The sequence below is a fragment of the Centroberyx affinis genome, unplaced genomic scaffold, assembly GCF_046629955.1.
Source record: "Centroberyx affinis isolate AG114_WGS23_722 - 3 ecotype Tasmania unplaced genomic scaffold, CSIRO-AGI_Caff_v1 ptg001400l_1, whole genome shotgun sequence".
Classification (NCBI taxonomy): domain Eukaryota; kingdom Metazoa; phylum Chordata; class Actinopteri; order Beryciformes; family Berycidae; genus Centroberyx; species Centroberyx affinis.
Genome location: NW_027279882.1, coordinates 193,048 through 210,662, shown reverse-complemented (window position 1 = coordinate 210,662; position 17,615 = coordinate 193,048). Strand labels below are relative to the sequence as shown.

The 17,615-nt window shown below is 42.5% G+C and overlaps 1 protein-coding gene across 1 annotated transcript; it reads left to right on the top strand.

The window, feature by feature from the left end:
- Nucleotides 1–805: 805 nt before the first annotated feature.
- Nucleotides 806–14,515, top strand: dgkh (diacylglycerol kinase, eta; the record flags this gene model as incomplete). Its single annotated transcript, XM_071526325.1, has 14 exons — nucleotides 806–940; nucleotides 1,408–1,525; nucleotides 1,798–1,908; nucleotides 2,287–2,383; nucleotides 3,200–3,307; nucleotides 4,649–4,762; nucleotides 4,850–4,984; nucleotides 5,199–5,359; nucleotides 5,496–5,601; nucleotides 5,723–5,815; nucleotides 6,398–6,517; nucleotides 6,866–6,971; nucleotides 8,862–8,992; nucleotides 10,719–14,515. Coding segments are annotated over 14 exons (1,622 nt in total), but the record flags the coding sequence as incomplete, so codon positions are not given.
- Between the last annotated feature and the right edge of the window lie 3,100 nt (nucleotides 14,516–17,615).

Genomic DNA, 17,615 nt, shown 5'->3' with positions numbered 1-17,615 from the left:
TACAAGCCAGTTTAGCTCTCCTCCTGATGGTAAACAGAAGAATATACTGTCAAAACAATCCGAGAGAAACTTACTCCACCTCATGAAGGGGATGGATGCCATAGAGGAAATCACACAGGATTTAAATGGTGCCACCTAGTGGAAGTTGTACTCCTGCACCCCGGTCACCCAGACACATAGCTAATGGAAAAAAAGTGCTGCTGACGCAAATCATGTTTCCTGTCATAAATAAACTGAAGGATTAGTGCTAAAAGTGCATGGAGAAACGCTGTCCTCTGTGATATTCCACCTCCTGCACCCAGCTAAGCTGTATATCTATCTATCTCCAGTCTCCACTACAGTCTGTGGCAATGGAGAACTCTGTTTAATAATAAATGGTTGTACCCATGGAAACTGTGATGGCGGGGCCGCAATAAAGTGTGTGTGTGTGTGTGTTTGTGTGTGTATTTGTGTGTCTGTGTGCGTTTATGTGTATCTAAATGTGCATGTGTGTGTGTCTGTGGGTGAGTGTCTGAGTGTAGCTGAATGTGCATGAGTTTGCGTGCACGTGTGTGTGTGTGTGTGTGTGCATCTGCCATAGGATGTGTTATTGTCTTTGGGACAGAAGCTCTTCCTGTTTATCATGGGACTGCTTCCTTCCTTCCACACATTTTCCAGCCATTGGTGTGGGGGGTGGGGGGGGGGGGTATCAGTAACCCTCTGCTTCATATCCTCTCCTTGTTTCTTCTCCTTGCCTCCTTTTTCTCCGCAAAAGGTTTGAGTAAAAGCATTTGAGTAATAGCACCTTTTCCCTCTGTGTGTCCAGCTGCTAAGAGTCCTTGTTCTCCCATGGAGAGGAGGGTGAGTCGCAGCACCCAGTCCTGTGGCTCCTTCTCCATCACCCCCTTCACCACCAGCAAGGAGAACCTCCCTGTACTCAACACACGCATCATCTGCCCTGGTAAGAACACACACACACATGAACACATACACACAATCATACAATACACACACAGAAACATACACAGAGAGAATTAAATTTACTAGTTTTTATTGCCTTGAGGCATGAAATGAAATTCAGACCTTTTCACTTTGATTTTGACCAGAAAAATAAAGGTAAAAACTCAAGGATACTTAGGGAGACTGGGGATAAAATGGAAAACTAATGGAAAACTAAAACTTCCTCTTCGTTGTGTGAGTGTGCACACCTCTTATAATTAGCTGCTGTATATAACCGATCATATTCCAGAGCATGCACAAAATGGATCTCATACAAACACACACAAAGACAGGATCACTCAGACATCCCAGCTCAGCATCATGTGACAGGTGTGTGTCCGTGCATTGAAGTGTGTGTGTGTGTGTGTGTGTGTGTGTGTGTGTGTGTGTGTGTGTGTGTGTGCGTGCGCGCATTTGTGTTGTGTGTAGGCTTGCGGGCCGGTCTGGCCGCCTCTATAGCAGGCAGCTCCATCATTAGCAAGATGCTGCTGGCTAACATCGACCCCTTTGGTGCCACGCCCTTCATCGACCCCGACCTGGACTCACTGTAAGAGCTGCTTGTCTGTCTGTCTGTCTCTTTTTGTGCCTCTTACCATCTTTGTCTTTGTCTCTCTGTCAATTTGTTTGTCCTTTTGCCAATCTGTCAGCCTCTGCCTTTCTCTGTCTTTTTCTGTCTCCTTCTCTGCCCCTACATCGACTTGCCTCTGTCTGCCTCTCTCTCTCTCTCTCTCTCTCTCTCTCTCTCTCTCTGTTGTTGTCCTGGTATGTATGTGAGCTTACTGTTTCTCTATCTGTCTGTGTGGCTGTTCCTGCACCCAGGGAGGGCTACATGGAGAAGTGTGTGATGAACAACTATTTCGGCATCGGCCTGGACGCCAAGATCTCCCTGGAGTTCAACAACAAGCGAGAGGAGCATCCAGAGAAATGCAGGTCAGACACACACAAAGCTCCTCTACTGCATTGTGTTTACGTTGCGTCACATCATGGATGGAAGCGTCCAAGCTCAAAAATCTCTGCTGAATTGCTTTGAATTGCTGATGTGCTCATTCATCCTCATATACTGCATTGAAATAATGATTGTTGTTTAAAAATCATAAAATGCATGACAATCCACATAGGCTATGATGTTCTATTAAAAAGGGCCTATACATTTTTCCAAGTGACAAACGTACTCCAACAAAAAGCTCATCCTCTCATGCTCATTTCAAGTCAGGACAGAGGAAACAGTATACTCATGTCTTTAGTTGTTATGACCCTGTCCTATTCCACTGCCTTTTTTTGCTCATCGTCTGCTCCTTCCTCCCCCAGGAGTCGCACCAAGAACATGATGTGGTATGGAGTTCTGGGCACCAAGGAGCTGCTGCAGAGAACCTACAAGAACCTGGAGCAGAAGGTCCAGCTAGAGGTGAGGCAGAGAAGATTTGTGGGGCAGATCCTTAAAAAGTCTGAAAAGTCTTCTCAAGTATCCAAATTTAAGGTCTTAAAAAGTATTAAAATATCTTAAATACAGTAATTAGAGGACTTAATTGTTTCACCATGTCATGCAGGTGTATTTTCAATGAAGTTTCAATTTCACACAGCTATAAAATTAGTGCTGTTGACAGATTCTTCAGTTGGTGACATTTAGTCTAGGCAGAGTTAGAAAGCAAAGCAAGCGAAATAAGGCGAATGCCATGCCGATTGTGTAGCTTCCCCTGAAGTTGTGAGTGGGACCAGCAGTCATGAGTTTTATTTTCTCATGTTGTATAACATTACTTGCAGTTGGTCACACTAACTTTTACCCACATACGTGTTGACTCTTCAGATCAATACAGAACAGGATTAATACAATATGCCAAACATGTTGGAGTTCATGTCCCTAAACATTTAATTTCCTAGTGTCTTTTTTGCTTTCACTTCCCATTTATAGTTTTAGCTTAAACTTTCATTAGCTATGTTCAACCAGAAATAGTCTGATTGAGGAGTCTTTTAGCTTTGTGTTTATTTTGGTTGTGAAATTGGCTTTGAATCCAATTCCAGGTAGCATAAAAAATGTGGCTTTTCGAAACCTGCAGATACCCTGAATTATCTCTCATAGACACATGCACCCTCCCTCCACTCATCCGCTCCCTTACTGCTTTATCTAGGCTGTCTTTGGTTATTGTCCATGATGTATAACTAAAAAGTGTGTGTGCATGTGTGTGTGTGTGCGTGTGCGTGTGTGTGTGTGTGTGTTCTCCAGTGTGATGGCCAGTACATCCCCCTGCCCAGTCTTCAGGGTATCGCGGTGTTAAACATTCCCAGCTACGCCGGCGGGACCAACTTCTGGGGCGGCACCAAGGAAGATGATGTGAGTACATTTCCACCCCGAAGGGAACGTGGCCAACCTAACCCGCCATGCGTGTTCACACCGAACACTGTGTAATGTTCCATCCTGTTGGACATGGCCTTGGTAGGAACAGGCGAGTCAGATCACCTTTGAAAAGGGAAAAGGGGGTGTTTTCCCTCTCAAGATGATGTGAGAGCTTGGCCAGACTCCTAGACCAGGCCTCCACCTCTCTCTCTCTCTCTCTCTCTCTCTCTCTCTCTCTTTCTCCCCCTCCCCTCTCTCTCTCTCCTTTGTTAACAATGGGAGGAGACTGTCGATCTTGGTTTAACATGACCCCGATGGCCTGGAGGGAGAGGGGGAGGGATGGATGGAGGGATAGCTGTGCTTGTTTGTTTAAGGCTCAGAGCACAAGGGCTGCTGACGGATTGGAGTGTCAGTTTGCTCAGTTCAGCCTCTCTCTCTCTCTCTCTCTCTCTCTCTCTCTCTCTCTGTCTCACTCACTCACACACACACAACACCCCTCAGTGGGCCCCTGCAGAGGTTGCCACTGCACACACACATACACACGCACATGTCTGTGCGTTTGGTGTTATGTAACTGTTTTGGTGGAGAAGAGGAAGCAGGGAGAGGACATTTAGTGGAACTTGTCCAACACACACATACACACACATACATGCGCACACACACACTTACATCTCAACCAAAGTTTACTCTGTATCTGTCTCTGAGATAGAGCTAAAGGAGGCCAACAAATGAGGTGTTTGTTTTTTTTGTTTGAACACACATTTCACACACAGAAACACACTGTTGCCAGCAGGCCATTGAAAGATTCACTATAAAACTGAAATACAGTGTGGCTGGGAATGAAGTATAGATGTACAAATATTGTTAACAAATACAGACCTTGTTAGACTGTTACCTTGACTCCAGTTAAGCACTCAATGCAAGGCAGCGCTGGCTGTTGCTGAATGTGTTCAGGTGTCCACCTAGTGGTCGGGGCCTCACATGACAACTGGCAACTGATCACATTCTTTCATAACGTCTCCGAGTCGTCTGTTAGCTATCTAGCAAGGTTTTTGCTGAGTCCTTTCTGTATGGACCGCAGTAGCTGCTGATTCCTCCTGGCTTTGACCTTATCATGGGCAGTTTGCTGGCAGAGATCAATATCGGGCCTGGTGGGAACCTCTCCTTTCAGACACGATGCACTTCTCACTCACACTCCTGCTAAAGCGAGCTGACAGAGCGAAATGTCTGCGAGGCGGGTTTCAGAGAGACAGAGATATGGCTCCATAGAAGTCACAAATCTTCTCCACCGCCATCACATTCAGAAGAGATCATAATAGTCATTATCTTGTCCTACAGATCTTCTGTGCCCCGTCGTTTGACGATAAGATCCTGGAGGTGGTGGCTGTGTTTGGGAGCATGCAGATGGCCGTGTCCAGAGTCATCAAACTGCAACACCACCGCATAGCACAGGTGAGAACACACACCAAGAAGCAGTATGAAGTGAGAATACACACACATACTAACTAACATCTGTACATCAATCTCTGCCCCCATCAGTGTCGTACGGTGAAGATCACTATCCTGGGCGATGAGGGCGTTCCCATTCAGGTGGATGGAGAGGCCTGGATCCAGCCTCCTGGAGTCATCAAGATCCAGCACAAGAACAGAGCCCAGATGCTCACCAGAGACCGGGTGAGACAGATGGAGGGAGGGAGTAAGGGAGGGAGTGGGAAGAGCAGTAGGTGTCAGAAAAGTATGGTGAATAATAGGTATGAGAGTGAATAGGTGAGAAAAAATATAGTCGATAGACAAAGGAATTGCTTTGCATGATAGAAACAGTATCCTAAACCTCTTTTTCTTTGTCTCCATCCTTTCCTCCCTCCCTGCATCACCTTTTTCCCTCCAGGCGTTTGAGAACACGTTGAAGTCGTGGGAGGACAAGTTGAAGTATGATAAGGCTCCCCTGCGGCCCCACCTCTACCCCCAGCAGTCTGTGGATCTGGCTACCGAGGAGGAGGCAGCCCTGGTGCAGATGTGCGCCCGAGCCGCAGAAGAGCTTATTACCAGGTAAACACGCACTGTCAGACACATCAAGGACGAATCTACTGCTCCACATGCTCCAGTTCTAGATGAATCCAGGGAATGACCGTCGGTAGATTCCCTCTGAATTGTGCCTTCTGACCTACGCTCTGTCCAATCACAGGATCTGTGAGGCAGCGAAGACCAACGGACTTCTGGAGCAGGAGCTGGCTCATGCTGTCAATGCTGCATCTCACGCCATCAACAAAACACACCCCAAGTTCCCAGAGGTTAGGCATCGACATGAGTCACTACAACAGACAGAGGTTTCCACCCCCGGTTGTTGCTATCAGTGTTTGCTGTACATATGATGTGTGTGTTTTCTAAATGACTGCTGTGTCCGGTCTCCAGAGTCTGACGAGGAACACAGCTATAGAGGTGGCCAGCACTGTCAAGGCTCTCCACAACGAGACCGAGTCTCTCCTAGTGGGCCGGGTTTCCCTGGTAAGTTGCATTCATGCATGATCTGTATCTTAATGCCTTCCTCTGAACTTTTACACTATATTCATAAATCCCCAAAAAGTCAACTTTTCAGAATTGAGGGAAAAGGGTTCATTGTCCTGTTGAGGCCCATGCATTGTAGACAGTTTACATTATATTTTCAATGTGATTGCATTGTGATTTCTCAATCACAAATACAATTGGAGATGAAGTATTTCTGCACGATACCAAGAGTATTAAATATTCCATCACAGTGATGTTGATTGAAGAATAGAGGTGGCAGAATGCTTCAGTTGGGTTTCTGTGTGTGGAGGTATTTGTTGAAGGAGTTGTTTAATGGGCTTATTGCTTTCAATGAAAAAGTTCCAAGTCACTCTTGAACCGAAGAAAACTAAAAAGCCTTTATTGCATGGCTAGTGCAATGGGACATATTAAACTCCAATGTGTTTCAGCCATGCTGTGGCCATCAGGGAGCAGCACACCAAAGCTGTTCTTCTGTTTATATTTTTTATGCTTGAAAAGCGCCTTGGATTTCCTTCTTCTTCACATTGATGTTGATGTTGGCCTGTGTTTCCCCCCCTGCAGCAACTGGACCCGCCGGAGGAGGAGCAGCTGTCCAGCGCTCTGCAGAGTGTGGAGGTGGAACTGGGCAAACTGGGAGAGATCCCCTGGCTTTACCACATACTGCAGCCCAACGATGAGGAGGTGAGCAGATACAACACACCTACACACACACACACATACACACACACATGCACACACTCACGCCTACACAGACAATGTGTAATGGATCTACCTGTACGACCGAAAACTACATCACAACATAGTAGCATGAACATTGTATTTTACTAATACCACTCAATTTACAATTACAATTTCCCATTTGGCAGATGCTTTTATCCAAAGCGACATACATATGAGATTTACTCATAACCACTAGCTAATATCTACACATATCTACACGCATACATCCTTATTGTAACATGGCACCAGGTAACGGGAGAACTGAGAAGCTAAATGAAAGGCTATAGGTTGACTGTGCTTATGTGCCAGGACCACTCTCTGGATTATGGCAAGAGGAACAGTCGCAGCAGCATGTTCCGCATAGTGCCCAAGTTCAAGAAGGAGAAGGCCACCAAGAAGACCAGCCCTCAGTCAGGTAGGGCTGTGTCTGCTTTCCCTCAGTAGAAAACACAGTGGGCAGGCTGCGTGAGACTGGGACGGGATGGGAAACCGGTCAGAGTCTGTCCTGTCTGCCACGGTGATTTAAGGAGGAACGTCATTTACACTGACCTGCTCTGTCCGCCTCAAAATGTTGAGATGACGTAAAGGCGTAGAGATGACTGTAGTTGCCTAGTCATTTCCTTAGTGAGAAGCTGGTAGGATTGAATCAAACAACATTGCGTATCAAATTGAATGATCAAACATTGGTCTGGCTTAAATAATTCCAAGAGCAAGTTAAGGGAAATTTGACTCGTGAATCATAAGACTGGGGGTATGACAGGACATATAAGTGGTAATTTATCCTGTACCATCGTCCACAGATTTGGTTTTGTTTGCCTTGCATCTCATTTCAGAAGTGTCAAAAACAGTCTACTAATTGGATGCCATTTCTACATGTCAAGTCATACTCCAAAACTTGCACCATTGGCAACCAACTGAGGATGACTAGGTGAAACTGCTACCAACCGTTGTTCTTCAGTTAGGTGATACTGTGATCACCTGGCCAGTGTGCACACATAAGGCGGACAGAGAGACAAAGATACACACGTGTGCACACACATACACACATCCCTCTGGCCTCTCTGTCTCTCTCTCTATCTGTCTCTCTGTCTCTGTCTCTCTCTCTCTGTCTCTCTCTCTGTCTCTCTCGGTCTCTCTCTCTCTCTCTCTCTCTCTCTCTCTCTCTCTCAGACACACACATACAAAACTCACAAACTTGGTTCTGATACTTGTGTTTTTGGGCGACTGTCACCATCATTCCCTTTCACCATGACCCTCACTACCATTACGTCACACCCCATGCATACAGAGGTTATAGTGCATTCTAATCTCCAGGTAGGACACAAGGAACGAGTGTGTGTTCGAGGTGTGACGTGCATCAGTCTGACCCTGATCATTCACTAGCACCCCCCTCCCCTCTGTTCACTGTCATCCACCTGTCCACATGGGTACAGAAGGCGCAAAGTCAGGAGCAGAACAAGGCTGCACCAAGGGAAAGCCTGCAGGGATCAAATATTTCTGTTATTTGACCACAAACCCTACTGAAATCAAGTCAGCATTAATGGAAATACCTGAGTTTTCTTTTGGTTGTACGTGTTGAACCGAACCGAGCGAGCAGTCCACTTCAATGTGTTGTTGCTGCATATTGAACGGGCATCTGGGGTAGTTTATACTATACCACTGTCAGCACTGTAATATTATAGGCCGTTAGGTTAGGGGTGTGTTCAGCCTTTGGTCAAGGATCCAGTCAGATGGAAGAGTGTTAGCCCCTCCCTCTCTCTTCCAGGGCAGGTTGCTGATTGGTTGGGCTGTACTTCCTGCAGATCGCACAGGCTTCCGCCTCCCTTTACCTCCTACTTTTTCTCTGTGTTCTGATTGGTGGATAACCTGCATGCCCTCAGCCTTTCTGGAACGCCGGCGCCTTGTTCTGACCAACCTTTGGCCTCTGTTAAACCCCTCCTCCTTCCGCCAGCTGCCGCCACGCCTCTCCCGTTCCCCCCTTCCTCTTTGATCCTTGTTCCCTCCCTCAGGCTCTCTCTCTCTCTTCTGATTTACATCTTTTCCTTGGATGATTTACCACAATTTTTCCCCATTTGTGAGATTGTGGTGTGTGTGTTGACATATTTACATCTGTGTGTGATGTGAGCAATGGAAAGAGACAGAGAGAGAGAATGGGACAAGCAGTCGCATGAAGCAGGAGAGTGCCTCTATGTGGTGTGTGACAGTGTGTGTGTAGACCTGTGAGGCGCTCTGAGCCCCTCTCTGCTCTGTTCTGTGTGTGTGTATGTGTGTGTGTGTGTGTGTGTGTGTGTGTGTGTGTGTGTAGTGGAGAGATGGGGCACAGAGGAGGTGGGCGTCTGGCTAGAACAGCTGAGCCTGGGGGAGTACAGGGACACCTTCACCCGCCACGACATTCGAGGCTCCGAGCTGCTGCACCTAGAGAGGAGGGACCTGAAGGTACACACACACACACACACACACACACACATACACATTATTACCACACCTCACTACCTCCATGTATCCATCCGCCCCCACCTTTCCTACCCACAATGAACTCTTTCTCTCTCCCTCCCCTTGGTCTCTCTATTTCTTGTCGTCTTTTGCCTGTTAGCTGTCTTCCTGTTTGCCCGCTGCACTGCTCTGCTTGGCTTCCTCTGTCTGAGTGTCGCTTAGTGCCAGAGACTCGCTCTAACCCACTAACACTGTGTCTCCACTTAGTGGGAAAGGCTGCAGGGCTGGGATGGGATGGGATGGGATGGGATAGGATGGGATGGGATAGGATGGACTGGACTGAACCGTGCTCGGCCGGATGGGTAGTGTCAAAGGTGCAAAGTGAGGCGGGGAGTGTGTGTGTGTGACATTTGATCTGGTTTTGGCTAAGCTGAAGTTGAACTTGACAGGAAAGACATAGGCGACTTGAAGTTGAGAGCAGACTGAAATCAGTGCGGTGTGACGTGTGTGTGTGTGTGTGTAGGTGTGTGTAGGTGTGTGCACGTGCAAGTGTACACAGATTCAGTGAATGGGATTTCAGCCTCATGTGGACCTGTATTTCCAATGGATCACAAAACAACAGATATTGTATGCCCAATGGGTCTAATTTAAATGATTGGAAATCCATGACAGACCAGTTATTTCAAATTGTGGACATCGGCTGAATAGGCTGGTAAAAAAGTACGAGGAGAGAGACCACAGCAAACGGACACTGATTTCTAATGAAAGCATTAGCCTTCAGTCAATCCTCAGTTGTTATGAAAGCTGTTAGCGATGTAACACACACACACACACACACACACACACACATATGCAGTCACACAGTGGCATGACAGTGGCATCAGAATGACATCAGAATATCAGGCTGACCAAATCTTGGACTGTGCCAGTGTTTTTCTATCTGTGTCCCCTCATTCCAGCGTCTTACCATTTATATGGCCAAGTCCTCAGTCATGTCATTTTGCCTCATTTGCTCTACTGCTTACTTGGTTTGCTGATAATGGAAATAGATATATGCTTTATCGGCTATTTGAGCAGGCTGTCTGATAATGTTTTACCATTTCATTGTACAGAGCAGGATCCTTTGATAATCAGTAATATCAAATATGCTAAGCTTGCCAGAAGAAAAAGTTAAAGGACTACACTGTCTTTTGGGGGAGTTTGGCCCATTGGTCACATTACTCAATATCTGATGAGAGGATTGGCACCAAAATCATCTCTGTGTCTAGTTATTCCTTCCCGGTGTGCATGCTAACCCTTTAGCATACAGTATGTTAAGTAATCATAGGCGATAAGAATTATCCAAAGCATGAAAATAACAAATTGACAGCACAAAAACTTTAGCTGTCTGTCTGGAAGTGTAGTCCTTTAATGTTCTGAAGAACCAGAATTACAAACAATTGTGCTGTTTTTCACCTAAAAAACGATAAAATGCAAAATCATACTTCCAAACCAGAGATCTATATTTTCACATCAAATATACATCAGTATATATGTGAAAATATAAATGAAACTGAATCACAGCAGCATAATATGAAGATAGGCCTGAGTACACTGTGATGGAGCACATGCCATTGCGATGTAGCCGACTGTAATGAAAACGTTTTAATGCTTGACTCTCTGCAGAACCTGTGGCTGAACTAAGGCTGGACTGTGTTCTTACTATGTCTGTCTTCTTGTCCCTCCTCAGGATCTGGGGATATCGAAAGTGGGTCATATGAAGAGAATTCTCCAGGGAACTAAGGACCTGGCCAAGACCACCATGGTTGACCTCTAACCCGGAAGCAGAAGCTACCGGAGCAGGGAAACAAACGTTCCCCTTGCGACAGTGGAAGAGTTTGGGAGCACCATAGGCAGTGAAGGGAGAGATTGGTATTCAAGGATGGCTGGATTTTATCCCTCTGTCTGTGGAGAAAGCTTTGAGATGTTGTGTTAGCGTGTTTGTTTGTGCTTTAGGTGCCAAAATGACAGTTGAGAAAGTTGATGGAAGTGCAAAAGGAAGTCATGGATCTTCACAAAAAGCCATTTCTAACTTAATTTCCATTCACGGCACACAATCAGGTATGCAACTTACCATATTGTTGACAGCTGACTTGTCTGACTTGAGATGACAAAGTCTTAGTAGCAAAATCAGGACTTCCATGAGTGCTCCCTGTGGGATTCAGTGTATAGCCCAATTCAGTTCAGTAGCATGTGGATTTGTGATGCTTACTGGATCTCTGCCTCACATTAGTGGGCTGCAGATGCATTTAGCACCCATGGGGTTTCAGCAGCTGCTGTCCAGTGGAGACAGATAGGAGAGCTGTAACATCACAGTCGAGGTGGTAAACCTGTAAGGTGCGGTCTCCAGAAAGAGTGAGATGCTGTTGCATGCTGTGCTCGCTCAACTTTAGATATGTTTAATTGCATGATTAGTGTCTTGGTTTTTTTTTGTGTACAAAAATAACACTTGAACAAGTTTTATATGACTTAAGTATTATGATGCCATTTGTTACTACTGAAAGCATCCTTTTTGGTCTGAATCAAGCTTTTTTCTAGCTTTTATTTATTTTGTTTGCATGATAATTATGTGTCAAAGACCTGTGTCAAGTGCCATATTTGCAAAGTCATTTAGTGTAAAATGTGCTTTATTGGTAGACATCATAAGAACTTTAAAAAGCATTGATGAGGTATGAATATTAGGACTTAATATCTGTAAGTTGAAACGTTCTCTGTTGATGTGAAAATCAGTACCAAAGTGAATGTCCAGGAAACTTCCAAACCTAACCATCTGAAGACTTTGTGCAGAAAGCAACTCTTTGTTAAGTAGAGATAACACATTTACATCATGAGGCTCGTAGGTCTTATGAATTCTAATGAAAGAGGGAGAGAGATTAGTATTAGTCAGGAAGGAAGTAAATTTGTTGGTCTGAAGCCGACCACATATACTGTAGTTTTTTAAGGAATACTTTAAAGGCACTTTTTACTTCTTGCTTTATGCAAGTGCAAACCCTCATATCATTACATAGAATTAACAGTTCACCTCAACTTTTTAACTTTAACTTAACTTTATCACTCAGTATTTCACACAATAACACTATTTTAATGGGAATAGGAATTAGATATTGGTTTTGAATATATAATACAGCAGTTGAACTGCAGTCTGCATAAGACTTGCTCAAGTGCAGCTTTTCCTTTTTTTGTTTTTTTTCTTTCAAACTACAAGTGAGATGTTGATAGAACACTACTTTTCTTGTTAGTTTCTGTAAGATTGGTGGCATTACAGGGTATATTTGTATATGTGATGCTAAGTTTGTATATATATGCACTGTATATACAGTATACCAGTGTATGCAAACAATGTTTGTAAGTGTTGTAGTCTAATGCCTTTGTAGATTGCTGACATGGTATGCATTGTCAACAGCTTACACATTTGATCGTGTATATTGCACCATAACACCAATTGTGGATTATTGATTTTGTTCTAATCTCTTGTACATGATAATGCTGTTGTATTCTAATGACGGTGCAATATTTTATCTCTTGTTTTGATACAGTCTCTGCGCTCTGCAGCTTTCTGACGTGGTGTTTCTCAGTGGGAAAAAAAAAAACGGAAAGAGTTTTTTGTACATGTATTCCTCCTCAAGGTCTGAGGATTAGATTTAACTCTTAGACAGACTGCTTTTTCTTACTGACTCCAAAATTCTTCCAGCAGTTCACTAGTTTGTAGTCTTGTTCCTCTGTGCTTCCAAGATGATTCTCTTCAGTAGGACTGTGTCAGCGAATGACTAGAATGGGCAGACATGACTGTTGTGCTATGACGTATAATGTATTGTGTGTGTGTGTGTGTGCGCGCGCGTGTGTATGCATGTGCGTGTGTACTTCAACAGTGGCATACTGTACCTATCAGCAATTGTATGCTTACCATTGCCAACTAATGTTATCATGTAATTTCAACTCTGATAATTGAGTTTCTCCCCCCTCTTCCAGAATGATTTGTAGTTCATCTGATGGTCTTAATTCTGGTTTAGTTTACAGTCAGTTGACTCAGAGCAATATGATTTCTATTTATATGGTGATATCTATGACCATATTGCCTGACAGTGCTTCCCACATCATGAGAAATAAGAATAAGAATTAGTTGTTAATGATTACTGAAAGTTAACACAGCACACAAGTTTTCAAACCCCATGCCCTTTGTTGTACCAAATTGTATCACAATTGGAGTGATTCAGGGATTGGGTTGCAGTTAATTGTTGTGCTTGTTCTACCAGCAGAGGGCGCCATATCACATCTCATCTACAATCCCTGAGTGACATTATTAAATGGCATGGTTTTAACAGCTTATGCCCACAATCAGTTGTCAGACTACTGTATTCAGTGCATTGTTGCACATTGGCATGCTGAAATCAATACGCCTTTAAATCCATTTCAATCTTAAAGGACAAGCTATGCTTTTAGCATGCATGCTCTTAATCATGCCCATCATAACCAAAGATAGGTATTAATTACTATGAACCACTGATTTATTGAGTAGAGTTGTCACCAACACTAGAGATTCCTGTCCATTTAATTGCACCTCTGCCTGACTAAAGATAATTTAATTAAGTGGCTTTTATCAAATCGTAGACTCATGGACAGAACAATGCCTTGTACTCATGTAGTAGATTCATTATTTGCCAGTGGGTGACACAGTGGGCCTATGCCTAGCCAAATTCTATTTAAAAAGTCTGGATTGAAGTGCACTTTGGTCCAGGTGTAGGGTTTGTCTAAGCTGCTGAGGCCTTCCTGTTAGTATGTGCTTTAATAATTGGAGCAGTAGTCGATCTGCTGCAAGCTGCCTTGTTCCTGCAGTGCTCATCAGGTTTGGCTTCGCTTCCATTTCAGCTCCATCATTCCAGTCACTGAACTGAATTCAATTCCTGTTTGACACTGTTCCAGTTCCTGAGCTGTGTGTGTCTATGGTTATGGTATCTGTACGTCCAAAGTGTCTGCCGGGTTCTGTAAATCTGAAGTGTATTGGCCCCAGACTCCAGGCAAGAGAATGCTTGACTTTTCCATACAAAGTGGAAGTTGCCAACTTTCTCCCTTGCTGAGTTTTCCAGTGGTCTGTAAATAATGCTGCAAACTGCCTGGTTTTCAAAAACCAACAAAACCCACGCATGGATCTCTTAGGACAGGATAACATATAGTCTTTGACATGGTTCCTAACATGATGGGAGAGAAGTGAGTTTCATTTGTTTACATTATGTTTACAATGGCACAGTTTTAATTTTTAAGAATATATAGGTATAAACAATATTTGCATATTTATTGCCTAAGGTTAAATGATATGATGTGTATTGTGTTTTCACATTTGGAATATAATGTTACAGTTGTCACCTGTATTACTATCTGGATGATTTTGGTAAAGTAGTTGGTAATTTTTATGACTACTAAGTGACTGTTTTCTGTGCCTTTTTATGGTTAGAATGCATGGTTAACTATTTATTACAATTTGGAGTCACTGAGATGTGTATTTTTGTATTCTGAATAAATAAATGGTTCAGCTTTTGTTGTACATTTTGAGGTGCCTTAAAAAAGGCTACCTATTCATATCTTCCTTCTTCAATAAAACCAAATGCATATACAATGTGTTTGTGCCTCATTCTGCTTTATGTTCATTGCCTGGAATAGAATCAGGGATGGAACATGTATTTAAGTAAAAATGAAAATATATTGAGTGAATAAACTATTCCTTTTTCCTATACCATATACTGTATATAATATATGGTACAGGCATGTTGGTCCAGTTAAAGCAACCAGTAAATCATGGTATAGTATCATGTTTCTGAAAAAAGGTGTAAACTCTATCAAATTATAAGCCATGAATAAAAATGATTCACTCTTCTTAACTGCTAAAATAGTTTTACATCTCCGCACAAAAAATCCTTTTAAAAAATTCAGTTGATTATAGGGACAAAAAGTGTGATTGAAGGTAAACTAAAGTTCTGGCAATGTAAATGGTCAGTGCCATGTGAGGAGTTACTTCATGTCTGTCTAACATTCAAACCACTGAGAAAGAAAAAATAGGAAAACAGATATTAGAGCAGAGCTGTATGAAAACAGACGGCACCAGTGAAGCTCCCCAGTGAGCGATCAGCTCCCTCTGCGCTCTGAGGCAAAATTCCTCCGTTCAAAGTTTCTTTAGAGTCATAAATCAGCAAAAACAAAACAAAGATGGCAAACAAAATATAGGCAGGGCAGTGTTCATCAGTGGTTTGATGTGTGAACGCTCATCACTTGTGGGATGGGACCGTGTTCTCCACTGCTCATGTCAGCACAAGCCCCTAACACTCAGATTCTTACACCTTAGCATTAGAAAGAAAGGAAATGTGCCTCACTGGTCGTATATAAGCTTTTGAATCAAGCTTTAAAGCTGATCAGACATTAGTTTGATGGCTCATATTGTGATTCAAATTTCACACACTAGGAAAGGTAGGAATCCAAGCACATAATATAACGGTCCATGAAATAGAAGGACTCTTTCATCCTGGCCTTCTCATGCCTGTATTTTACCCGGCATCAGGCATCACCTGTGCTCCATAAGCTGATATCTGTGCTATAAACTCAGCTTGTTCTCTTAGTCACAGCCAAAGGCTCAATAGCTACACTGTGACTGCAGGCTGTAGGCCATCTGTGACATTTCAAGCTCTTTTGAAACACCCACATCCCGGAGGAGTATTTCTCTCCACATCCTCTCTCTCCTCCGCTGTACCTCTCATTTTCTCTGCTCTCTTGTCTTCTCTCATTCTAGTCTAGCTGTAGCCCTTTTTCTCCAGCTCCTCTATTTTTTGCTTTTGCTCTTGCTCTTTACCTCTTCTTTTTTTTTTTTTTTACCAGCAATATGTTGAGACACTAGTCTACTAACCACCACTTCCTTCTTGAAGTCCTCTCTGAGCTCTCCTTTTTCTCATCTCACCTCACTTCATCTTTGCCAACAAGTTCTTTTTCCATCTGCTTTCTCTTCCTTTCCATCTGCCTTATTGGTCTCTCCATTCCTCTCCACTTCTTACCCCTCAGTTTCAGGAATCTTAAAGAGTCGCCTCCACATATTTTTTTTTTCCTAGAAGTAAAAATCCAATTTTGAACCATATGGGATCCATCCAGACTTCATATATTGTGGTTGTTGATGAGCCCGCAGCAGGCCAGAGCTTCCAGGAAGAGGAAGTTTTGTGTTCAAACAAATGGAGCAGACATGCCATGACAGAAATGCATCAGTTCAGACAGACACAGCACTCTCTCCATGAACAGGAGTGAAGTGAAAACATCTGAGATGGCGATGAAATGACAACATCATATGACAGACAGATTTAACATTTGTTCCTTAGGCTTTCCTAGTACACTATTACTTATCTTGAGTTACTAATCCCATAATCCTTTCTTGGAAATGTTTATTCTTTTTTTTAGTTTTCCTGCCGACAATTATTATTTTATAGATACTAGCTATCCTTCAATAATTGCTAATCGATATTTCAGTTTGTAATGTTCACTTTTGGGCTTTCACTATATGTAGACAAGGGTTTTGTCCTTGAATCCTGTATGGTGATATGCATTTTAGATATCAATTTTACATTACATCTTGTCATTGTTTGACATTTTACTAGAAACCTATTACAAACTTACAAGTGATGAATAGGACAAGTAATATTGAGGAATTAGTTACTGTTCCAGTTCTCACTGATAAAATTGTTTAAATTGGAGTAGTATAGATAGAATTAGGGATGGAACAAGTACCTAAGTAAAAATAAAAATATATTGACTGAATATATTCAAGATATTGACTGAATAAATTGTATTCTGATAAAAGTCTACATTTCAAATTATACATAAAACGAGTTGTTGGTCCAGTTATTCTTTTTAGTTAGTTTTTTTTTTTTTTTTACTGATCATGTTTGTATGCTAAATTAAAGCAACCAGTAAATGATGGTTCTTTGATTAATGTGATTGAGCATAATATTTGAAATGTAGTTGAGTATAAGTATAATTGATGACAACAGATGTTAACTGACATCTCTGCCAAATTGGACATGAGTAAAAATGATTCACTGCTAGTAACTCCTAGATAGAATTTTTTTTCATCTGCACCCAATTTTTTTATACAAAATATGCATTTCAAAAATTCTGATGATTATAACGACAAAAGTGTGATTGAAGGTAAATTTTACTAGAAACCTATTACAAACTTGCAAGTGATGAATAGGACAAGTATATTAAGGAATTAGTTACTGTTCCATTCTCACTGATAAAATAGTTTATGTTAAGAATTGCAGTAATAGGCCTGGAATAATAATGAGACTGGAATAATTACTAAGGAGAATTCAAATAACTAGAGACTGGTAAATGACACAAATGCATAGCATATGCAGATTCAATGACAAAGCTGTTTAATTGGCAAATCCAAAATAGGAAAATGATGATATAAATATAGTTACAAGTACCTATGGGTGCTAGTGTTTATTAAATAGTTACTAATAAAATGGAAAATCATCCAGTAAAAAACAAAAAACAGTTTTCAGTTATAGAAAACTTCCAAAAGTTTTCGGTAATAATCACATTGGTAATTGGT